Source organism: Pinus tabuliformis, chromosome 9, assembly GCF_031772625.1.
Source record: "Pinus tabuliformis cultivar Carrire ecotype Pingquan chromosome 9, CPIR1, whole genome shotgun sequence".
Classification (NCBI taxonomy): domain Eukaryota; kingdom Viridiplantae; phylum Streptophyta; class Pinopsida; order Pinales; family Pinaceae; genus Pinus; species Pinus tabuliformis.
The window spans coordinates 80,339,597-80,364,405 of record NC_142307.1 but is presented as its reverse complement, the minus strand read 5'-3'; the positions used below and the strand labels follow the sequence as shown (position 1 = coordinate 80,364,405).

Genomic DNA, 24,809 nt, shown 5'->3' with positions numbered 1-24,809 from the left:
CAACCTTTGGGCAAAGGCGGTAACGGGGAGGGGGGCTCCGAACAACCCCACCGCCTGCCACGCGTCCCCTGTACGGGATAGGCAAAACCACTTTCCCCGGACGCTAAAGGTCGGCAGGTCGGGGAGTGAAAATGACCGCCCACCTTTAGATCCGGGCGACGGAAATCTGACGGCTGGCGGGCCTTCCGACTGGTCGAGCATGTTGGGGAGGGGTCCCGCCAGCGCAATAAAATATTCAATTTAATTTTTGGGCGGAGGACTATAGGCAAGTGGGTTTTTTCGCAGTTTTTGGGTTTTTTGGGCCTTTTCAGGGGTTTATATAGGCAAAGGGGGTTTTGTGCGTTTTCAGCAAAGAGACGGTAAGGGCTTGAGGGACAGGATTTCTGCTCATAACCAGAGGTCAGAGCACATCCAAGACAAGGTTGACCACAGTCCCAGGTGGACTGAAGTCTCCTTAGACCATTTACTTGGCTATAATGCCAAAAGGAGGATATGTAGATAATGCTGGGATTTATACACCTTGGTGTTAGTAATATTAGGGTAAAGGGTGATATAAGGGATTTATACAATAGGGTTAGTGTTAGTTATGGAGGAGGGGGTAAGTGGATGTGGAAACCATTGAGTTTATATGAAACAAGCTTGGTTTCAAGAGTAGATCAAAATGAAAAGAGCTTTAGATAAGAAATGTGGCTTTAAAAGATCAAGAACCACCATGAAAACTTAGTCTTTTCCATGAATCTCAGGCTAGTGAGGGAATGTTAGAAATGAAATTGGAGGGGAGTGAGGGAAATTAGTCATGCTTCCAGCTGTAATCTTTTGCCTTGCTGCCCACCATCACCAACCTTGCAATGATAGGGATACCTTTCTGCAACCCCTGCTACCTACCCAGCTACTCGCCTAGCATTTTATTTCTTCTTGGAGGGTGCATTTGGACTTGCAGACCCTTACTTGCCTTTTATTTTCTTTGGCTTTTTCTTTATTCTTTTCTATCTACTTCTACCCTTATCTCTTCCAAGGTCCCAGATTAAGCTGTTGGGATCCTTTTCTTCTCTACCTAAACTAGTTGTCTGCCAAGATTAAACAGTTTGGACAGACTTCTTTCTCTATTCTATAACTCAAAATTGAAACATGGCATGATCCAGGTTAAACTGTTGAATCATCCACAAAATTGAAACAAGGTCCTCAATATTTGAAACAGATTACACACCTCTTGTTCTCTAGGAAATATGGGATCTTTGTTATACCAAAGCAGAGCATATTTGGACTTTCCTTGGCCAATCATGAAATATGAAACCTATTAATATAGGTATCCAACAGTGGCTCCACATGGGGATGGTTTTTCTTCTGAAAGACCAAGAACAACAGGTCAGATTGCCTTGTTCTTTGACTGCCCATCCCAGTCTTTGAAATTTGCTGCAAAAATGTGTCAAAATTGTGTGTTTTTTTCTTGGAAGACCTCTGATTCTACTTGCCTCTAGCTGGTTGGTGAATCACTTGGAAAACTGTATTTTACAATCTAAAACAGAAAACAATATGTACATCTGCATATATACAATGAATCCTTAGTTTCCATTCATGGGAAATAGTCGAAGTAGTGCTTCAGCATCCTGCCATTGACAGGACCTTCATCCAAGTCAGTTTCAGTCAGACTTTCAAGGAAGTAGGTGTTGTTACCTTGTACTGCTTGGACAGCAAATGGTCCTCTCCATAAAGAGTCAAACTTTCCATGTTTTCCTTTCTCTTCTCTTCTTGCATCCCACTTTAAGACTTTGTCCCCCACATTGAAATCTTCTGCTTTGGTTCTCCTATCAAAGGCCTTTTTCAATTTTTCTTGTAATATCTGCACTCTGCTGAAAACTTGTTCTCTAGTTTGCTGTAAACAGATTATCTGATTGATCCTCCTTTGCATATCATTTGGCTCTGCTTGACTTTCTTGCAGAAGCTTCATAACCGGTACTCCAAGTGATGAAGGAAATCTGGCTTCTAATCCATAGACTAACTCATATGGGCTGGTCCCAATTGATCTTTTTGTTGTTAGTCTGTCTGCCCATAAAGCATTGACCAGTTTCTTGTGCCAATTCTTTTTGTTTTCTTCCAGCACTTTCTTTATGATGTTTATTAAACTTTTGTTTGATGATTCAGCAAGGCCATTTCCTTGAGGATAGTAAGCAGTAGAATGGCCCAAAGTAATGTGAAATTTATGGCAAAAGTTCACCATTCTCTTGGATCTAAAGGCAGCAGCATTGTCTGTTATTATCTTGTCTGGACAGCCAAATCTAGCCAGTATATTGTTTTCCAAAAACTGAATAATCACCGAATCATTTGCTTGTCTGCATGGGGCAGCTTCAATCCACTTGGTGAAGTAGTCTGTTGCTGTTAGGATCCATCTGTGTTGCCCTGAAGATGAGGGATGAATTTCCCCAATGAAATCCAAACCCCATTGTTGGAAAGGTCTCTCAGTTGCAATGGGCTTCAAAGGAAGTGGCAACAACTGTCTTTTGCCTTCAAACAGTTGGCATTTGTGGCATGAGGCTGTGAATTTCTTAGCATCAGAGAACATGGTGGGCCAGTAATAACCAACCCTCAATATCTTGTCCACAGTGGACTTCCAGTACAAATGTCCACCACAGTCTCCAGCATGGAAATCTTGCATGATTTTGTTAGTTTCATTCTCTATTAGACAGTGCAGCAAAATGCCTTCATGGTTCTTCCAAAGTAAATTTCCATCCATCACACAAAATCTGGCTGTTTTCATTTTTAGGAACCTACACTTAGTTCTGGACAGTCCTGGGGGAGCACACAGGTTTTGTAACACATAACAGATGTCAGAGTACCAAGGAGATTGTTCAAAGGCTACATTGATCTTTGGAGTCGCCAGCTCTGTTTCACTGTCCAGTTGGTTGATATCTAAGGCTTGGAAATTTGCTTCTGTCATTAATTTGGCCAAACCTTGCCTTTTTATCAGCTTTGTGGGTTTTATTTCAATGTCAAATTCTAGTATATTGGCAATCCATTTTCCTCTCCTACCTTCTAAATTTTCTTGGGTGAGAATGTCTTTGACAATAGGACTTGGTACATAAGCCACAACATGGGAGTAAAGGATGTAAATCCTAAAGTCTTTAATAGCTTTGATCAAAGCATAGGCTTGTTTTTCCATAATTTGATACTTTAGAGGGGCATCTCTAAGAGCTCTGCTAAAAAAAGCAATAGGCTTCTCATTCCCTTGGTCATCTTTCTGTAATAAAACAGCAGCAATAGTATGTTGGGAAGCAAAGGAGAAAATGATAAAGTCTCTGTCAAACTGTGGATTGGTTAACACTGGGGTTTGAGTCAAGGCCAACTTTATACTTTCAAAGGCTTGTTTTGCTTCAACAGTCCATTTGACCTTTGAATCTTTCTTTAGCATATTGTTTAGTAATCTGATTAATTCTGCTAAATTTGGGATAAACCTTCTTAAAAAGTTGATTTTCCCTAAGAATCCTTGCAATTCCTTGACATTCCTTGGGTGAGGCATTTGTAGGATAGCTTGTATCCTATCTGGATCAATTCTTATCCCATCTTTTGAAATAATGTGTCCTAAGAGTTTCCCTTCTTCCAAGCCAAATAACGACTTCTTGGGGTTTAAGGAAATACCATATTTCCTACATGTTATGAAAATCTGTCTTAAATGTTTCAAGTGTTCTTGGTCAGATTTTGAAAAGGGTGTGAGATCATCTAGGTAAATGACCAAGAAGTCATGAATCTCTTTTGCAAAAGCAATGTCCATTGCTCTTTGAAACGTTGCCCCTGCATTTTTCAATCCAAATGGCATTTTCACATACTTGAAAGTTCCCCATGGGGTTGTAAATGCAGTTTTGTCTTGATCATCAGGGTGTACTAGGATTTGATTGAAGCCTGAGAATCCATCAAGCAATGATATCCTTGAAGCCCCTACTACTCTTTGAAGGATGTGATCCATTTTGGGTAAAGGGTAGTTATCTTTGAGTGATACTTGATTCAAATTCCTTAAGTCTACACAAAGTCTAATCTCACCAGTTTTCTTTCTTGTAGGGACCAAATTTGAAATCCACTCAGAGAATCTGATTGGTGCTATGATACCAGCTTTGAACATTTTATGTAATTCTTTTTCAATGGAAGGAAGGAGCATAGGATTGATCCTTCTCAATTTCTGTTTGAATGGTTTTTGATTAGGCTTGAGGGGAATGGTGTGCTGGATGACAGAAGTATCATAGGACTTTAGATCCTCATAACCCCAAGCAAAAACATCTTGAAACTCTTTAAAGAGATCAATGTATTTGGGTTTTTGATCTGGGGGCAAAGCAGCAGATAGTTTTATTATTTTAGGCTTGTCAGTGGTACCAATGTTGCATTCTTCAATTGCTGCATCTAATGGCTGCATTTTTGGTTTCCTGGGGACATCATTTGAATCAAAAATGTCTTCTAATGGGGTAAGGCCTACTGGAAGGACATTGTCCTTGAGTTGTATGATCTCAGCTTCAGCGCTGCTCATCTCTTCACAGTCAATTAGGTGAATTTGCTGAATGTTTTCATTGTTGAAAATAGTTGGACTTAGTAATTGTTTTGCTGTTCTAGGTGACATTGGGTGAGCAGACTGTTGAAACAGTATTTGTGATTGACTTGCTGACTCAAATATTTGTGATTGACTTGCTCCATCAATATCAATATTTAATCCTGTGAACTCTTGTTGCAAGGTTAAAAAATTGTTTATTTGCATGTCATCCTCAAATACTTGCCATTCTTTAACATTGTTTGGAATAGAGGGTCTGTACTTGACCTCGGCTGTGAAACAGTTATTGGGTTCTAATGGGAATTCGAAGGTGCTGGCAAACGTTGCCAAGCTGTGTGCATGGAGATTGTGGCCTCTTGAAATTTTTGTGATAACACACTCAGAGAAGGTCTCTAATATTTCAATTACAGCAGATCTGTAGGACCTCAATCTTTTGTCATTGGTGACAAAGTTTCCTTTCACTTGTTGAATTACTAGGTCAGAGTCTCCCATGATGGAGAGTTTAGGAGCTTGTAATGACCTTGCTAGTTTGAGACCGAGCAACAGAGCTTCATATTCTGCCATGTTATTAGTGCATCTAAAATTCAATCTATAAGCCCTGCCTTCTGCATAATCTTTCTCTTTGTTATGTATCCACACTCCAGCTCCTGCTCCTAGCTTGTTAACTGAGCCATCAAATTCTAGGACCCACAGGATGTCTTGCTGAACAGGAGATTTAAAATTCTGTTCATGGGATGGCAATGTGAGCATGAGTTGGGGTTTCTTTTCCCATTTGTTTTCTAGGACAATTTCATCACTTTTTTGACAATCTTTGACAACTAGAGGAGGGATACTGTGTATTGTTGGGCTGATTGATGTTTGGCAGGTGCTACTTGTCTGATCAATGTTTTGTTCTTGTGTGAGTGTTTCGGTCCTAATGTCATTGTTTGAGAGGTCTGCGCTGTCATTGAAGAGGATGAAGGAGTCTATGTCCGAATGAACAGCGTATATTGGAAAATTTTGAGGCTTCTCTTCACTGCTGACCATATACTTCATGAGTGTTTCCCTATAAAGTCTTTTTGGTTGCCCAAAGACAGAAATAGTTGCATATGACATGTCTAATTGCAGGGAGCCCTGGAGCTTGGCTCCCCATGATCTTGATAACAGCATCCCATATTTGGGTGGGATATCAGCAACTACAACATCCATTAGAATGGTCTTGTTGGGATATTGAACCAGGGACACACATAAATCTTTTATTAGGCCCAAACATTTGACCTGGCTAGAATCAAAGGAAAACAGGTCTTTGTATGGTCTTGTTACATCCAAATTCAATCTTTCCATGACTGCTTTTGGCATCAGGTTATGAGAGGCACCTGAGTCAAACATTGCATTGTGCAGTATTTTATCATGAACATGCAGGCTGACATAAAAAGGTAAAACCCCTGTGACTATTGTTTTTCCATCTACCTCTGGGCCAAACAGTAATTCTGGAGTGTCATCTAGCACATTTACATCATCTTTACTATCAGTGAGTTGAAGGGATCTTTTGATCTGTTGCTTGTATATGTCATGCTTGGCTAGTTCTGAGAGGGGAATTGCTATCTTTAACTTGCCAATCTCTGTACCTAGGTCAAAAGGTTTGTCAACTTGGGTTTTAGAGTCACGGATGGCAGTCTTTTCTTTGTTCACTAAATCTTCTGGTCGGATTTCGTCTTGATTTTGAAACCTGCCCCTTATACTCATGTCTTGAGGGGTAATGTTTGGATTAGGGTGAGAGGACGAGGTTGCCATGGGCTGTTGTAGTGGGGACAGTAGTTCAGTAACCTCCTCAACCACTACTTCTTTTGTAGGCAAGTTTGTTTTGTCATTAGGTTCTGTGACTGAGGTTTCTTTAGGCTGCTGTTTCTCCTTTATCTTTTCAGGTTGATTTACATTCACAGTCCTGCTCCTTAGTTTGTATTGTTTATGGACTTCATAGACAGCAGTGTCATACCCTTGTTTAAAGTCAAAGGACTCTCCTGATTTAGTTTGAAATGTTTTGCTTTCATCCTCCTCATGGTCTTCTTGTGTTAAGAAAACATGGCTTTTACCATCCAGACCCATTAAGTTGATTTCAGGATCTTCATTGAGCTGATTGTCTGTGGAAGTTTCTGCATAGTTTTCTTGAAAAGGAGGTCTAATGTCTTGGTCAGCACTTGTCTTTCCTATGTTTGGGTTCTGAGTTCTCTTAAAATTCGGGTTTCTAGGAGGGTTGCTTTGTGATGCCTCCCATGATGATTTTCTTTCAACTGATTCCACTCTTTCACCCAATCTCTTCATGCTGTTTAGTATTGCATCCAGCTTTTGATCAAAACCCGAGGGCTCTTCTCTGAAGCCAGTCTTCTTTTCCAACTTTGCCCTGTTTCTTTTGGCAATTAGGTTAGCCTCTACAGTGACTGCAACCCTTTGAGCTTCTGCAAGGGTTGGAGGATCTCTTTCTTTCAACTGATAGGCCATATCAGAATCAAAACCGTCAGGGAAGTTATACAGGGCCAAATCAGGAGGGGGCCTTAAGTTCTGGGGGATAGCATTATATACATTGTTAAACCTAGCACAATATTCCAAAACTGTTTCTTGGGGACCTCTTTTAATAGTGTTGTATTCACCAAGTATGTGTAGAGGATCTTTCTTCTTCTCCCATCTCTCAGCAAAAACTTCGTAAAGCTGATCAGGTGTTGCAATGGAGTTTGCATTGAGGGATCTGAACCAAGTTCTAACATCCCCAGTTAAGCTTTGAACAAAGATTCACATCCTGACACTGTTGTCATCTATTTCATAGGTCTCAAAGTGGTCTTGCATCTTCTTAGCATGCTGGACAGCTGTCAAAGGGCCATGGGAGTCAAAAAATGAGATTTTGGTTTGGTAATCTTGGGGTAGAGCTGGAGCATTAGCTGGTATCTGTAGAGGTGCATACCTGTTAGCCATGTTTATGGGATTTACAGGGTTGACAGGAATAAATGGGACAACAGGGATTACAGGTGTGACAGGGTTAATGGTATGAGTAACAAGTGGGGAACTGGTTGAAAGAGTATGTGCAGATGGTGAAGATGGGAGAGGAGGGCTTTGAGGTGTTGATGATGAACTAGGGGAACTAGGGGTGGACCGGAAAAGAACTTTGCAAGGAGTAGGAATAAGGATAGGTCGATCTGAACTTGTATCTGAATCAGCAGGCTTCTCCTGCTTTTGCTGTCTCCTTATGTTCTTTGGAATGATATTTGGATTATCAATAGTGATAGGTTGATTAGGGTCAGGGTTTGCCCTAGTGTGCCTTGGGTTTCTTTTGGGAGCCAGCTTCTAATTTCTTTTGAATTTGTACAAGAAGTTTATATATATGCAAGGACTGGATGAAAATTTTGGAATGGCTATATATGTTTCAAAGCTAGGATGAAGATTCCCTAATCAGCTCTTCCCTAAAGCTGTTCCTGTGGCACAGAAACAGTCCTAAGGCCTCTTGGCTAGTTTCGGGCTTGATGGTAGCTTCGGAAGATAGATAGTAATTGAAAAATCTTTATGAAGTCCCCAGTGGAGTCGCCAATTATGTTAACACCCAGGTTGTTCCCTATGACTCCCAAGGGAATACGGCCGGGGTAACCACTAACCAATCTTTGGATCACTGTTTCTAGCCAAACTGTGATCAGAGAGGGCTCTCTCTTTATGATTTGTATCTGTTTATGATAGGGTTTTAGGCTAGCTATTATGCACAGGTTCGTTTATGTTTTGGTTGAAGAGTTTCTTTTAGGTCTTATGATGTAGTATTCAAAGAGTCAATTATCATTGGGCAATGGAGTCTATAGCAGTAGGTGTCTAGAAACTTTGAGATGAATTAGTGCAACTTACAGGGCCATTTGGATACTTCATAGAACAAATTTTGATTTATAACACAAAACAGGTGAAAAAAACCAGTGAAAGCAATTAAGAATTTTCACTAAAGTATTCAAGTATTTCCACCAAACTAGGTATGAGAAACAGATAGATGCCTCAGGAGCAAAACTTGAATCCCTGGGGATGTCTATCACTGTAGAAGATATAGTTTTAAAGTGCAGCAATTAAGAATTACACTTCATTCACTGTATCTGAAGAAAACATGGATAATAGCTCAGATTGAGTTCAGGGTAATCAGTGATTAAATCCTGGAACTATTCTTCTACTTTGCTATTAAGTGTAAAACATTTAAACAATGAAAGAGAACAAAAGACTCGAAAACATGTAACACAGAGATTTAAGAAAGACTTATTGTTTTATGAAACACTCTGGAATCCTGCAACATCCACCATTCATCACAATGCATCAAGGTACACCAAGCTTTGGAAATTCCATTCACCCTTTGTATTATTTCTCTGAGAGTTTTACAGCAAATGAGATGCCCAAGATGAAAACAACAACCACCTCTTAAGCTTCAGTGAGAGGCGAATATATACATACGATTTTACAAAAATATCTGAGTTCTAAGTTATCTCAGACTTTAATATTCTCACCAACTTTTGAGATATTTTTATCAAAATTTATTACAACATTGAATACAAAATGAAGGCGTCTTGATGTTCTGTCAGAAGATATTTGGCCTTTGAGAGCTGCTGAGTCGGTTGGGGACGCGCTGTTCAAAATGTGGTGAGCTGTCATCATTAGTGATGAATCATTTTTTGGATGCTTTTCAAACATTAACTCTTTTGCACTTGTCTTCTGGTGATCTGAGCTGGCAGTGGCCGAATGTCTTTACAACTACCGTGGCAGAATTTGGAGCATGGCCTGCCACCAGTCCTCCTTAGGCATTTGGTGCCTCCGAATTTTAATTAGAGTCTCGTCAAGCTCTGTATATCTAAAAAAACTAGGAGGAGTTTCAAATAAATGATTTACCTCATTTTCAACAAAAAATGAGCTTTCGAGCTTAGTGTACAAGCTCTGTCCTGTTGGAGGAACTGTTTCCTCAGAAGTACTGCTGGATGCAGTGATTTGATTTTCAATGTAAGCGGCCACCCTGTTTGTAAATTGATCTCTGCTGATCAGTTTTCCTGAGCTGCTCAACAGGCTAGGCAGTCCTCTTGCTTGTAGCATTCCCATTCTGAGTTTATAATCTTCAACTTCAGTCTGTGTCTCATAACTTCTTCTTTCTGCCGTCTGTACATAACCTCTGAGAGTTAGCACCTTTTTAGCCATGAGGATGGCCTCTGTTCTGTTGGTGATTCCAATAGCTGCCAGCTCATCTTTGTCTTGCCTGTTCAAAAAGTCTATCAATTGGCTAGCTTGCTCAGGTCTGTTTCCTAACACTGTCTTGGCCCTCTGGACATCTGTCTGGGCTTGTACAATTAAATCCATATGCTCATGCATTGTTTTAATGGATTTCCACTGTTTGATAACGGCTTGGGTAATTTTATTCCACAAGATTCTTTTGATTTCTGCCATAGTATTTTCCAGATTGAGCTCCTTCTCTAGGGCCTTTATTTTATCTTTTTGAGTCTTAATCTGTCTGCTCTGTTCTGCCACCGTTATCTTTGATTGATCATATTTGGCATCTATCTCTGCCAGTTTTTCTTTTGCTTTCCTTATTTCATCCGCTTGTAGCTCCATTGCCTTGACAGCTTTGGTCAGTTCTTCTACACTGGGGTGGGCATCTGGAGCTGTTGCTGTACCTGCTGCTTCAGTTGTGGGGGCCACTGCTGCCCCAAAAGTTGTTGCTGTTGTGGAATCTGTTGGAGGAGCTTGGAGTGTAGGTCCTCCCTGTTTGTCTTGCAATGCTCCCTCCAGCTCTTTCTCTAGTTCTTGAATCCTTTGATCTTGCTGTAATAAGAGGTCAAGTTGTTCATTAACTTGCTTTTCCTTTTGCAATTCAGCTGTCTGAGGGTGTTCTGTAGGTAACAGCTTCAACCTCTTCTTCATGGCATTTAGATCATCATCCTTTTTCTTTATGAGGGCTTTTACCCCGGTTGGGTCACTAGGGTCATGCCCTAGATCAACAATAATCTCCTCAAGAGATTTTATCCTATTGTCCTTGGCCTTAGAGGACAACCTCTCAAAATCTAGTTGAGTGTTTGTATTTTTCAAAGATTCTTTCAGCTCATGAGCTAATGTGGCCTTGTCTACCAAGGTGGCATAGACCATCTCCCCAGTCTGCTTGTGGAGCTCAATTTGGTCCATAGGATGTATGTCTTTGGCCAGGACCTCCACCCTTGTTTTGATGAAATCTGCCGTTGTCATTGGGTGCGGCCCCTTGGGTTTGAAATGGCTGAATATCATTTTTTCCTCTTTGAAGTCGTAGACTGACATCAACCTTTCTTGCTGGGCTGGAGTGGCATCTATAAATTGTTTGTAAACCTCAGCCCTCAATAACTCATTTGCTGCCTTGATTTCTTTGAAGGTAGCCTTAGCACTTTTAAGCTTCTGGCTTTGCTGAGAAGAGGATGACACCTCCAAACCAAGCTGTAAATTCTGCTCCTGCTGAAAGGAGCTTGTCCCTGTATGTTGGCTGCCTTCCCTGTCCTTTGCTGTATCGTTCAAGACATCTTCAGTAATGTCTTCCACCTCTGGGGAATCTGCCCTTTGCCTTTTGGCTTCTGGCTGGTGGGAGGATCCACTGAGGGGAGTGGACTCTTCTCTTTGCCTTTTAGTACCCCTTTCTTCATGTGCTGGGGTCTGCAAAACTGAGGTAGTTAGTGGCTCAATTTGAGGTGGTGGTGTTTGCAATAGGGGGGTTTCTGGCAGCCCAGTTTGTGGCAGAATAGTTTGTTCTTGTTGCTGCTCTGTTTGTTGATCTTTCTGCTGTGACTGTTGCTCTGACTGTTCCTTTGACTGTTCCTTTTTTGCTTCATCCTCTGCATCCATTTTTCCTTTTCCTTTATCTAAGCCTGGTGCTGCTGTTTGTGGCGCTGTCCTGGTAACTGAGGTCCCTTCTCCCACTGTTTGAGGCAGTCTGAAAGGTACCTGGAGCACATAGTCCAGGTCAATAGTCTTCTCAAGTTCTTTCATATTTTTAAGCATTCTCTCTTCTTCAGTTAAGCTCTCAACTAAAGTGTCCAACTGCCATTCTTGTAAGTTGGCATACTTTTCTATGTGTGGGTAGTGGCAGTGTTTAATCCCTAGGAGTCTGTACTTAGTTCTCCTAGCAGTGATGAAACCTTGAGGGTCATAAGGGACCCATCGAAAACTGTATGACAATTTGTATTTGTCCTTGAGGATCAGGTCTGCAGATTCCCATCCTTCCTTCTTGTTCATGATGAAAGGGCCCAACTCATTTTTGTAGTTAAGGTGTGCCTTTTTCTTGGAGCTGTGGAAATGGGTAAGGTCTGACTGAATCAATTGCCTGTAATACTCCAAGGCAAATAATCTCATAGGAACATACTTGGGTAGCCTATATGGACAGAGCTCACACCCATATACTCTGAACACAGTATGGTGTTCATATAGGTACCAATCACCTATTTTGTACTTCTTAGATAGCTGCAAAGCTTTCTTGATCTCATTAGATACTCTAGGTGGAGGGGACTTCATAAGCATGCAGGAGACTGGGTACACAAACTGGTCAACAAATTCACAATAGGTGTAGGGTGAATTTGTGATTTCATGATAGACTGAGGTCCAGAAAATGACAGATCTTCTCTCTCCTTTGTTATCCAGCCTTCTGATGTAGCATGGGAAAGCTTCAGAATGATAAAACATGAACTGGTAGATGTAAGCTGAGTACCTGAAGACCCCCTGTCTGTCCAATTTGCTCAATTGATCATGAATCCTATTGGCTATGAACTTAGCAAAGTTATACTTTCGGGCAGGGGGTTTACGTGGGCTGTAAGCAGACAGCAATACGAGCATGGCTTGATCCACATGCTTACTGTTTTGGTAACCTAGCACATAGGCTATCATGTCCAGCAGCAGCCTGCCTGAGTCATTGAAATGTTCATGCAGATAAGGGGGTGGCCCTGTAGGCTGGCACTCAGTCCACATGTAGTTCCTGGTGACCTTCTGCAGCTCCTCACTGGTCATCTTATCACCAGCTTCCAGTAAATACCTCATGGAGAATGGGACTAGCAACTCCGTTTGATCAAACTGTAACATCTTGTTGATGGAGTCAGCATTTATATAAAAAAGGATCCTCCCTGATGGAGTATTTACAGCTCTGTGCTCCAGATCATAGTTTTGAGCACATAAGTGAATGATTTCAGGGAAAACATTCACAGCTGGGAGACAGTAATAGGGCAGGTTTGACTCCCATATTCCATCTGTACCAAGTCCAGCCTTATGGTCTTCCCTCAGTGTAGTGAAGGTCTTCAAGAAGTCCCTGCTTCCCTCAAAGTCATTGATGAGACAATCCTTGTCAATAAATGGCAAGGCCTCCAGTTCCTTATTGGTTTGATTTAGTGGAGTAACACTGAGGGAGGAGGATGCAGATGCTGCCATGATATAGTCTGACTGTGGGCAGGAAGAGGTAATAGTTTGATAAGTCTTTAAAGACTTAAGCAGCAGGTAAACTGTATTCAGTGTGATGTCCTCTTCTAGAGTAGAATTGTAAGCAAGCTGGTAAAGTGCTGTAATTTCTCAGGGATGTGGATTGCCTAAGGGGATGTTTGCAGAGGTAGTGATAATTCTTTAGGAAGAGTGCAGGTAACCTGTACTTGGCAAAAGGGAACAATGCCGGGTACCTCGGGGGCAAATTTTGCAGTTTTAACCCGCGAACTGATTTCTCCAGTGTCAAATTGTGGCTAAGGGATGGGGCAGGTTGCTTGGGTTTGGTTTAGGTGCTCAGGTGGAGCTGAATTAAGTGATTTTACCAGTCTTTAATGGTGAATTCTACAGAAAATTGGAATTCACGGGCAAAGTGGAAGGAAATGGCAAAATACCTGGAAAATCGGCTTGGAAGCTCGCGGGCCGGGTTGTGGAGACTTAGTGCCGTCGAATCCTGAACTTTTGAACGGTCGGATTGTCGAATTTGATGGCTGAGTGAGAGGTTTCGCGGCAGCTGTTGGCAACGGCTAGTTTCTCTTTTGCATGCAAATGAGCGAAAACGACTCATTTAGTCGTTTAAATCGTTAAATTTGGCAAAAGTGTGCATTTGGCGCTTTTCCGCCGATGACGTCAGCATGACGTCATGGCGGGGCCCAGGTACGGAGGTGACGTGGCTGCCGAGGTGTTCGCCAGGGTGGCAGGACACGGTGGCGGGCGGGTACAGTGGCGGGTCCGCGTGGAGGGCCACGGGACGCTGGGGCGGGCGCCGGCGAAGTGACTTCAGGGTGACGTACAGATGACGTGGGGGAGAGTGGTATTAGGGGTGGCGGTAAGCGGGTTCCCCGCACAACCTTTGGGCAAAGGCGGTAACGGGGAGGGGGGCTCCGAACAACCCCACCGCCTGCCACGCGTCCCCTGTACGGGATAGGCAAAACCACTTTCCCCGGACGCTAAAGGTCGGCAGGTCGGGGAGTGAAAATGACCGCCCACCTTTAGATCCGGGCGACGGAAATCTGACGGCTGGCGGGCCTTTCGACTGGTCGAGCATGTTGGGGAGGGGTCCCGCCAGCGCAATAAAATATTCAATTTAATTTTTGGGCGGAGGACTATAGGCAAGTGGGTTTTTTCGCAGTTTTTGGGTTTTTTGGGCCTTTTCAGGGGTTTATATAGGCAAAGGGGGTTTTGTGCGTTTTCAGCAAAGAGACGGTAAGGGCTTGAGGGACAGGATTTTTGCTCATAACCAGAGGTCAGAGCACATCCAAGACAAGGTTGACCACAGTCCCAGGTGGACTGAAGTCTCCTTAGACCATTTACTTGGCTATAATGCCAAAAGGAGGATATGTAGATAATGCTGGGATTTATACACCTTGGTGTTAGTAATATTAGGGTAAAGGGTGATATAAGGGATTTATACAATAGGGTTAGTGTTAGTTATGGAGGAGGGGGTAAGTGGATGTGGAAACCATTGAGTTTATATGAAACAAGCTTGGTTTCAAGAGTAGATCAAAATGAAAAGAGCTTTAGATAAGAAATGTGGCTTTAAAAGATCAAGAACCACCATGAAAACTTAGTCTTTTCCATGAATCTCAGGCTAGTGAGGGAATGTTAGAAATGAAATTGGAGGGGAGTGAGGGAAATTAGTCATGCTTCCAGCTGTAATCTTTTGCCTTGCTGCCCACCATCACCAACCTTGCAATGATAGGGATACCTTTCTGCAACCCCTGCTACCTACCCAGCTACTCGCCTAGCATTTTATTTCTTCTTGGAGGGTGCATTTGGACTTGCAGACCCTTACTTGCCTTTTATTTTCTTTGGCTTTTTCTTTATTCTTTTCTATCTACTTCTACCCTTATCTCTTCCAAGGTCCCAGATTAAGCTGTTGGGATCCTTTTCTTCTCTACCTAAACTAGTTGTCTGCCAAGATTAAACAGTTTGGACAGACTTCTTTCTCTATTCTATAACTCAAAATTGAAACATGGCATGATCCAGGTTAAACTGTTGAATCATCCACAAAATTGAAACAAGGTCCTCAATATTTGAAACAGATTACACACCTCTTGTTCTCTAGGAAATATGGGATCTTTGTTATACCAAAGCAGAGCATATTTGGACTTTCCTTGGCCAATCATGAAATATGAAACCTATTAATATAGGTATCCAACAATTCTTACAAAGCCTCTATCCAGAGCGAAGTTTGTACACTTCAAGGACAAGCTTGGACTTGTTGAGAATGCCTCTCTCATTTAGAGGGAGCACTGATGAGATAGTATCACGGACTGACATTCTCCTTGTGTCATATATGACCAGAATTAGGGAGAATGGTCCAACAAAGGATAATCATTCTTCCTGTGTCAAATATATTGACCAGAATTAGGAAGAATGGTCCTAGAGGCCCAAAATTACTCAAGAGAGTGTGGCCTTTCAGCATCAAGATCATTTAGCATGTGGCTCGAAATTACTCAAATAGAGTGTGGGCTGTGGGGATTCACCATGTGTCAGATACTGACTAGAATGATGGTTAACCAAGACTAGTCTGTATACCATGTGTTAGTTGGACTAGAATTATGGTGACTAGTTGATGCTAATGATGTACCATGTGTCAGGAGTACTGACCATAATTATGGTGAGGATATACCATGTGTCAGAGGTACTGACCAAAATTATGGTTGATCTACCATGTGTTAGGAGTATAGACCAAAACTATGGTGAGAATGCACCATGTGTCAAAGGTGCTGACTGGAATTACGGTAGCTTGCTGATGCTGTTGATTTACCATGTGTCAAAGATGTTTGACCAGATTATGTTAATTGATTCATGATATTGGTTTACCATGTGTCATTGTTGTTGACCAGATTATGCTAACTTGTTTTACCATGTGTCACAACTGTTGACCTGGAAATTCCTTGTGCTAAGCAACATTGGTTGACTTGGCTACTTAGCTCAAGCAAACTCTAGTTCTGAAATCAAATGGCTAAAAACTGTCCAAATGAGGTTCTCCTCCTTTATTTATAATTGGTGCTCCCTTTCTTCCTTGTGCCCCCCACTAGTTCGAACTCCCTTTTTTGCCTCCTCCCTTGGTTCGATTTTTCTAAGGGGTTCGAATTTCCCTTTTTGGGTGGCCCCCACATCCCACTACAAATTTAATTTTTCTTTTCTCCAATGTTTGCAACCTCCTTTTTTTCCAAAAATTAAGTGGAGCCTCCATAACCCACATTTCCTAAGTTTTATATGCCAAAAATATTTCTGAACGCCAAAATTGCAAAAATGATGATTTTACTTACAAAATTATCTATTTGGGACATGACACAGGGAGGAATTGGTCGTTTTAGAAACGAATGTAGAGGACTTGGAGCCAAGACAACCAGGGATCGACATTGGACAAGAGAAACATGTACGCACTTGTATTTAAATTGATAGAATTTACATGAATTTTGCTTAACTGGTTAAACTGTTAGATCAGGCCTTACACTTCATCTGTGACATGGTGTAGAAGGGAGTAGTGAAGCTCTAGTATGTCTCTACTTACGAGCAAATTGTTGATATTCTTACAAAGCCTCTATCTAAGCGAAGTTTGTATAATTTAGGGACAAGCTTGGACTTGTTGAGAATGCCTCTCTCATTGAGAGGGAGCACTGATGACATAGTATCGCGGACTGACATTCTCCTTGTGTCATATATGAACAGAATTAGGGAGAATGGTCCAACAAAGGACAATCATTCTTCCTGTGTCAAATATATTGATCAGAATTAGGAAGAATGGTCCTAGAGGCACAAAATTACTCAAGATAGAGTGTGGCCTTCCAGCATCAAGATCATTTAGCATGAGGCCCGAAATTACTTAAATAGAGTGTGGGCTGTGGGGATTCAGCATGTGTTAGGTACTGACCAGAATGATGGTTAACCAAGACTAGTCTGTATACCATGTGTTAGTTGGACTAGAATTATGTGACTAGTTGATGCTAATGATGTACCTTGTGTCAGGAGTACTGACCATAATTATGGTGAGGATAGACCATGTGTTAGAGGTACCGACCAAAATTATGGTTGATCTACCATGTGTCAGGAGTATCGACCAAAACTATGGTGAGAATGCACCATGTGTCAAAGCCTAAAGTTACCGACTGGAATTACGGTAGCTTGCTGATGCTGTTGATTTACCATGTGTCAAAGATGTTTGACCAGATTATGTTAATTGATTCATGATATTGGTTTACCATGTGTCACTGTTGTTGACCAGATTATGGTAACTTGTTTTACCATTTGTCACAACTGTTGACCAGATTATGTTAATTGGAATTGTTATAACATTTTTTTAGAGAAATTTGTCAGCATGAGAACATCTAGATAGTCATTATGAATACCTCCCTAGTTAAGAGGGAGTGTTGAATTTTTGTAACTATGGTTGGTCCTCATAATTTATATTTTTGGTCTTGATATATTTTATGAGCATGTTTTTAATGCTATTTGTCAAAAGAAAAATGATAGAGGCAGGTTCTTCATGTCCTTGTCAAAAGAAGAGAAATTGAATTTTTAAATTTGAATTTATTGGCTCCAAAGAAGCCGAGTCGGCCTCCTCATAGTGAAGTCAGCCCCAAAATTGATGGCGTGCATTAGGCATAAAAGATGATTATATAAGAACACTTGTCCTCCCACATTTTGCACACAATTAAGATCTCTCCAAGAAGGAAGTTAGGATCATCTGAGGGAGTATGTAGGGCAGAAGATGAAGGCAAGAAATAAGGTCAAATCTATCTGTGATTGAAGGACGAAACTCTGTAATTGAAGGGCGAATCTATGTGAGCACTCTGTGGAAAAGGCCAAAATTATGAGGAAGGAATTTCTGTGGAAGGACTAAATCTATACTCTGTAAAAGGCAGCAAGAAGACCGCACAGGCAGACAGAAGATGAGTTCTAAGGCAGGCAGAGGGCCTAACTCTACGTAGACCAGGCTGAGTTATGTTGGGCAGCTTTATGACTTGACTAGGATGGAGTAGGACCAGGGTTGACCAAGTTTCTTTCATGGTCAGTTTGACCTTGTAAGTGACTAGGACGTCTAGGTGTGTCTCTTGTTGAAAAGAAGAATTTCTCTAAAGAAAAGGTTGCTGGGTTTTCCCCCATGTGGATTTTCCAAGGGTAAATGCTCGTGTTCTTGTGTGGCTGTCTTTTTATGATCCTACTGGCATATTGTTTTAATGTTGAGTTCCTCTGTGTAATTGCTTTATGATGTAAAATGAATACAAGAAAAAATTAACCTTACTGAAATCATAAGAAGTAATTATCTCTAGAGGATGCCTTCAAAATCAACATGGCTTAGGTATATCTATGGGATCCCAATTGTACTCTCATCATCAGTTTTCTACTATCAATTACTTATATACTATTTATATATTATACACATGGATTTCTTTATATTCTAGACATTTTGAATATTTTGTGTGATAATGAACTTTGTTCGTATCATTGAAGTTGTGGAGCAGTTGATTATTGGGGCTTTTTGTGCTATTTTCCAGGTAAGAAGGAGAAGGAATGTGAGCTAATTTTGAAGAGAACTTTGGATTATATTTTTCTCTCTGCAGTTCATCCAAATACTACAACATCTATTATTTTGCAGGTAATCCATTGTTGAGAAAAATGGTTGTAAGGTAGCCGTTTCTTGTTTGTCCATTTGACAGAAAAACTTTACTGAAATTTCATTATACAAGTTATATCCGTTGCTGATCTTACAGTCAAGTTATGAAATAAGCATCAACAGTCACCCAACATCCACTTGTTTTTAAACTAATCAACCAAAGTGTTATGCTCATGCTCAACATTCTTGTCATGCACAAACAAGTGTTCTGTCATATCCTTGGTTGTTCCTTTTCCAATTACATTCATCTCAAAAGGTCGGGTTTGTGCAAAGCTTGTTTTTTACTACAAGTTCATGCTGAATGTGCAAATTATATTTTCCTTTTACATTTAGAGTGGCCTCTGGCACAATAGCATGGAAATGCTGATTTGCTGTGGGACCTGTTCACCCTTTTGGAAGTTAGTTGGTCACTTTCTTTACATTATATAGTCAAAGAAAGTTATTGCTCACGCTGAACATTGAGCAGCCTTCTTGCTGCTAATATCTCGTCTAGGCAACAAGTTAAGAGCTAGCTCTAAATTGTGCATAACAAGAGGTTGGCATCTTACCTCAACTAAGCTAACTGCTTTATTAAGCCTGAGGCCCATCTTTGTGTCCTCTGCAAATGTTTTGATGTCTTTGATCAGTGGAGTAAGCTAACCCCTGTATTAGCTCCATTCCTGTAAACTAGAAGTTACCAGTGTTTGCTTCTTCTCAAAATGTGCATTGCTCAGTCTTGAGAGATAGAAGCTATTAGCCTATTATGAACCTTTGTCATATTCCTATATATATATATATATATAATTTTTTTTTTCAAACAAAAGTGGTAAATTTTATTTATAAAAAGGATGAGGCTAAAGCGTCCAGAAGATAATACAAAAAGTCACCCATAGGTTGCACCAGTGTTCTTGAAACAGAGTGGCTGAGTAGACATAGAACCCATATAATTCCTTTAAAAAAAACAGATACAAATTTCATATCCAGATTGGTACTCGAGCACTAAAAGGAGACTATAAGTTTGCTTATTGACGCCTTCCTTGATCCGTGACTATGGGATGGATTGAAATTTTAATGTCATTAATCACCAAATCCCAAAAATTTTCAATGTAGCTTGATTTGCAAAGTGATCAGCGTGTTCATTGTTTTGTCTAAGAACATGTATCCATCGAATGGACTCAATTTTTTGCAAGGGATTTAATTTTAGCCAGGATGACATTGAACCTGTTATCTTTTGGAGAGTTCCCTTTGTGCATAAGCTTGATTATTAAACTGGAGTCTCCACTAACATTTAATTTGGAGATTTTTCCAGTGACAGACCTTGAAAACAGGCATAAGCCTCTGCCTGATTGTTAGTCTTGCTTCCAAGGTTCCATGCATAACTGCATTCTAGAATTCCTCCATGGCTATAGAAAACCCCTCCCACACCTGCCGTCCCTGGGTCGTCTTCCTATTATTTCAGCATTCATTAACATTCTCTATGCAACATGTCTATTCAAAGACATAAACACATTACTAGAATTTTGAGTTCATTCCTTTGTGGTCACCACTATCACCTGCCATGCATTGGATTTTCAAGTTGCAACTTTGTGCCTAGAATATTGATCTGTGACCTAAGCTTAGGCTTTTTGTAAGCAATTGTTACTAGTTGTTTTGTTGTTTGCCTTTTTTGTCTGCCTAAGCATGGAGTAATACAGCTAGTGCTTTTGCTCTCAAGTACATTTATATTTCACCACTTGCTCTTGATTCTCAAATATGCACTTTTTGATTCTATATTTTGCAGGTTGTCAATGATGATGGAGCTGTATCTTTATTTGCTACTATTTCATTATCATTTTTTATAAGTTTTTTCAATTATGATTTGATGCAGCAAGATGAAGGTTATTGCTTTTAGTTTAGTTATGGCTGTGTTATATTTGCATCAGGGATTAATTTCTTCATTGAGTCACAAATCAAACTAAATATTTGAAAAATAAGAATTCCTTGACAAAGTGAATTCAGCTGCTAGCATGTGCTATCAATGCAGCATGCACTGCTTTGGTGGATGCTGGAATTCCTTTGAGAAACATTATTGGTACTGTTCATTATTTTCTAAACCTTAAGTTTAGTTATGGTTAAAGCTGTTGTTTTGCCTCTGATGTCCATGCTCTTAGAAAAATTATGTTGTTTTTAATTAGCTGCAATTTGTTGCGGTGTGAGAGACAATGGAGAAGTTATTCTTGATCCGACAAAGGGGGAGGAGCAGGTAAGAATTGATATCTTTTATTCAAGATTATAGATCAATGGAATTTTTGGTGTTTTAACTTTTAACTACGTGCTTATCTGATCGAATGACTATGTTCCATTGAACTCGGTTTGTATCATTCTTCTGCTTTGCATTGTGTGACTGTTTGTAGTGGTAACACCTGACAAGGATCCAGAGTAATGGTGATGGTTTATAAATGGTACATGAGTTCGGTTATTGTTAGTATCTTTTGAGGAGAGAAGGATTAGATATGATACTCAAGCATATAACTTTAACATTTCAAATATTTCAATGCCCAAACATTAGAATGTAGTTTTTTTTTTTTTTTTCAATTTTTTTCAAGAGGTTGGTTGATCTTCACTTTGCTTTGATATCAGAAAGTTCTGGCACACGTAAATCTGGTTTTTCCTAGCCGTCCTCTTACTGTGCTTCCCGAGGGACCTCCCACTGTTGACAATGAGCCTCTGGAACATGGAATAATCTCATCCATCACTTGTGGGGCAATGTCGGGTATTTTGAGAGATTTCTAGGCTATTATTTTCCTGGATAACTTGAATGTTATTTGCTTATGGTTCATGCTGGGTTCTCTGATGAGTTTGGGTGGCTCCAAAATTCATATTTACTCAACATGTTTTGCAGTTGATAATTACCTTGATTGTTTGGAGCGTGGCCGTGCTGCTTGTTCAAAAATTTCAGAGTTTGTAAGATCAACTATTGAACAGGGCCAGGTTAGTTACTATTCCTTCTTCATCACAGCTACATTTGATGGCTTTGTTGGGCAAGCCACATTTTAGAACTGTGGTACATTAAATTTGACTCTGTTTTATATAGTCGGCTAACTAATTGGCATCAATTATATTTTGGCAGCGAGCTATTGATTTAGTAAGTTCATCGTAAAGGTATCAATTTGTAGCATGTAGTTTGCTCACTGAAGAAGTCCAAAATATTCGGGTGATAAAGCTGTAAATAATAGCAAGTTTGATACTATTATACCATTCAAAAGGATGGAATAATAAGAGGTCAAGCAATCATATTTTCTTATGGAATTTTGACATCGAGTCGAGAAAAACTGGGAATGATGGAAAAATGATCGTCCAGAAAGAAAGAGTATTTATGTTTATTTTTTGTTGGATCCTCGGGACTCGGGGGTTGTTTGAAGTCCCTGGTTGAGACAAATTAGGTGAATGTGTATTGCGTTGTACACAATACTCCTCCTCGGATGTGTTAAAGCAAGTGAAATACAAGCTGGAGCAGAGACAAATGTTATATTTCCAGATCACTAAAAAATTGCAAATCTTTTTGATTAGGCTTTAGGGTGTTGCAGATTGAATTGTAAAAGTGTACTATTAATGAACATTATAAAATATTGGAGCAAATACAAAACGAAATTACTATTATTCACAATTCCTTGCCTTTATTTTGCGATTCTTGTCTGTTGGGAGGAATGATTTAGCAGGTCCGTCCCATCATTTATTTTGTATTTAACTTGTCCAACAAGCCTAGTAATTGCATGTAGTCACATTGCCTCAATGTAAGGGAAAAGGTAGTCATTTGTTTCATATTGATGGAGGGTTTAAATTGTTATTTTCTTGGTATCGTGAAAAAGAAAACTGCATTGTTGCATTCTCCAAATGGACTGTTGGCGCTGTATTTCACCATTAATATCTTTAAGTTGTACCATGGAGAGATGAATGGATGGGTCATTTTGAAGTCATTACTAGCTATGTTACTGGAGGTTCTTTCATGGCACATTTTGGCAAAGTTATTTCATGGCACTTTTTGGCAAAGTTAGAGACTTTATTTACACCAAAGTGGTGCAGGTTTGTAGGTTTGTTTGAAAAGGTTAAGAGGTATATTCCTACCTTTCGAAATTATTGTTATGTTAATAGGTGTGTTTAATTTTAATTTAATTATCAATAATTATGAGGCGAATCATAAGAATTTAACCTTCACAAAATCTCAAAAGTAATTATGCTCTTTTAATTAAATTGATTAATTAAAAAAGTGTTATGAAATGAGTTATAGTTTTTTTTTGTATATGGTATCACATATGGTATTGTAACAAAGCATATTTACAAGTTAAGAATTCCCATGGTAAAATGGGTGTGAAATTCTATGGTTAAGAATTTTCTTACATGTTTTATTTATTTATTTTTAATGTATATATGTTTACTCATTTTTTAAAAATAATTAATAATAATAAAATAATTTAAAATAAAGTTATAATCTAGTTATTTTTTATGATTTTTTTAAAATCTTCACAATGTGAAATGTATCATGAGGTAAGTGTTTTGATGCCAACCAAATGAACTATCATAAAACTAGAAATTTCACGTGTTAGTGTAAGTCCATAGTTTGCATGTATTTATTAAAGCATCCTCACGTGTGGCCTATGTCGGGTACTTCTTGTGGTGTATGTAACAATCCCCCATTGGTTTCTAAAATAAATGGGGATCCTATTAATTTTTTGTTTTATTTTGGCTTACCTTATTCCTTGTTTGATTATTGATAAGTTGCTTGCAATGGTTTTCTCATGTAATATCCATGTTTATGTTTGATTTTGTATAGTTATGTTTGGACTCTAGAAGAAATCTAGATCCAGATCACCTTTAGAGAAAATAGCCGAATTCTAGATGTCATGTTTGTTGAAATATGTGTAACTAGGTTCGGTCTTCATAAGTATGAAATATATTTTTGTAAATTATAAAATGAAAATAAATTATTATTATTGGAGCACAAGTTTCATGCAAGTAATTTTATTTTATAGGTCAAGCACCCATTGAGTGCTTCCAGGGTTTGTCCTAGGTCTAAGAGTCATTGTCATATAATAAAGACCCCAATGGGCACATTGTATCTTGTAAGGGAAAATTATTTTTGTTTTTAAAGTGTCAAAATGTCCTCCAAGATCAAGTCGGCCCAGGAGCTGTCAAGTCGGCCTAAGTGAAGAGCCACGTCAACCCCTTGAAGAGGCCTATATATAGAGAGTAACTTTTCCTCCAAAAGATCACTCATGGATCTCTCACTCTATGCGAAGAAGAGGACGAAGAAGAGGTTGAAGGAGAGGACGAAGGAAATCAGAGTGTTTGGGCTAATTCTCTCTCCCACGTGCAAGTCAAAGCTAGGGTTTCTGCACAAGGGTCATCTTTGGTTCGATCTTGGAAGCAGGAGAGGAAGGAAGTCAAGCGAAGATTACTTAGGGTATCTCTCTAGCCCTAAGTATCAAGGAAAGGAAAGCGAATGGAAGAGGAAGGCTTAAAAGAAGGTCAAAGCTTTTATAGTGTGGTAGCAACAGTTGTTGGGGAGACAAGATTTCAGATCTACAATAGGAGGTTGAAGTTCTTACAGGAGGAGGCCGAGTTAGTGGTTGATCTTGATCTTGGAGGGTATTTGTTTGAGTCACTAGGTTTTGGTATTCATCACTTGAAGGATCTATAAGAAGAGGAGATTTAAGGGTTTCCCGTCAAGAGGAGGGGTTTTGGCCTTAGCTTGCAGCTTATATACTGTGTCACTGTTTTTATTGTTTTGGTAGCTATTTGATGTATCACACATTATAATAATAAAGAACAAAAGCTAATAAGGATAAAGGTAACACATGCAGTTATCAAGTTAAAGAGAATTAACATATTCATTGCCCTATTGCATTCTCAATATGGTATCAGAACTAAGGTTGACAAAGGGCACCATGAAGATCTCCTCTACATTGAAGAAGTTCATCAAGAAGTGTTTCAAGATAGTAAGCCATCTCAAGGAAGGTATCAAGAAAGCATGGAGTCTCTTATTTTCTTCAAAGAAGGTATCAATTAAGGAAAAGGATGAAGGTCTCTTCTCGGCTTTTTCTAGCACATTCCAAGATGAAGATGTTTGGGTAATTGATGGTGGTGCATCAAGAAACATGACTAGCCATTCCAAACAATTGAAGACCTTATCAAAAGGAAAATCCATGTATTCAGTGGAACTTGGAGATAACAAGAGCTATCCCG

General features: G+C 39.8%; 1 protein-coding gene across 2 annotated transcripts in view; it reads left to right on the top strand.

The window, feature by feature from the left end:
- The window catches only part of LOC149147202 (Ribosomal protein S5 domain 2-like superfamily protein), an 82,358-nt gene extending 60,223 nt beyond the window's left edge, over nucleotides 1-22,135 (top strand). Inside the window, exons 3-10 of one of the 2 annotated variants that reach the window (XM_089440501.1) lie at nucleotides 16,289-16,370; nucleotides 18,490-18,590; nucleotides 20,368-20,388; nucleotides 20,586-20,658; nucleotides 20,762-20,829; nucleotides 21,207-21,339; nucleotides 21,469-21,557; nucleotides 21,697-22,135. In XM_089440501.1, coding sequence (XP_089296627.1) covers nucleotides 16,289-16,370; nucleotides 18,490-18,590; nucleotides 20,368-20,388; nucleotides 20,586-20,658; nucleotides 20,762-20,829; nucleotides 21,207-21,339; nucleotides 21,469-21,557; nucleotides 21,697-21,726 — 597 coding nt within the window. In that variant the 3' untranslated portion in view covers nucleotides 21,727-22,135. The remainder of the gene's footprint in view (nucleotides 1-16,288; nucleotides 16,371-18,489; nucleotides 18,591-20,367; nucleotides 20,389-20,585; nucleotides 20,659-20,761; nucleotides 20,830-21,206; nucleotides 21,340-21,468; nucleotides 21,558-21,696) is intronic. The other variant, XM_089440500.1, reaches the window with a different exon arrangement.
- Nucleotides 22,136-24,809: the final 2,674 nt, after the last annotated feature.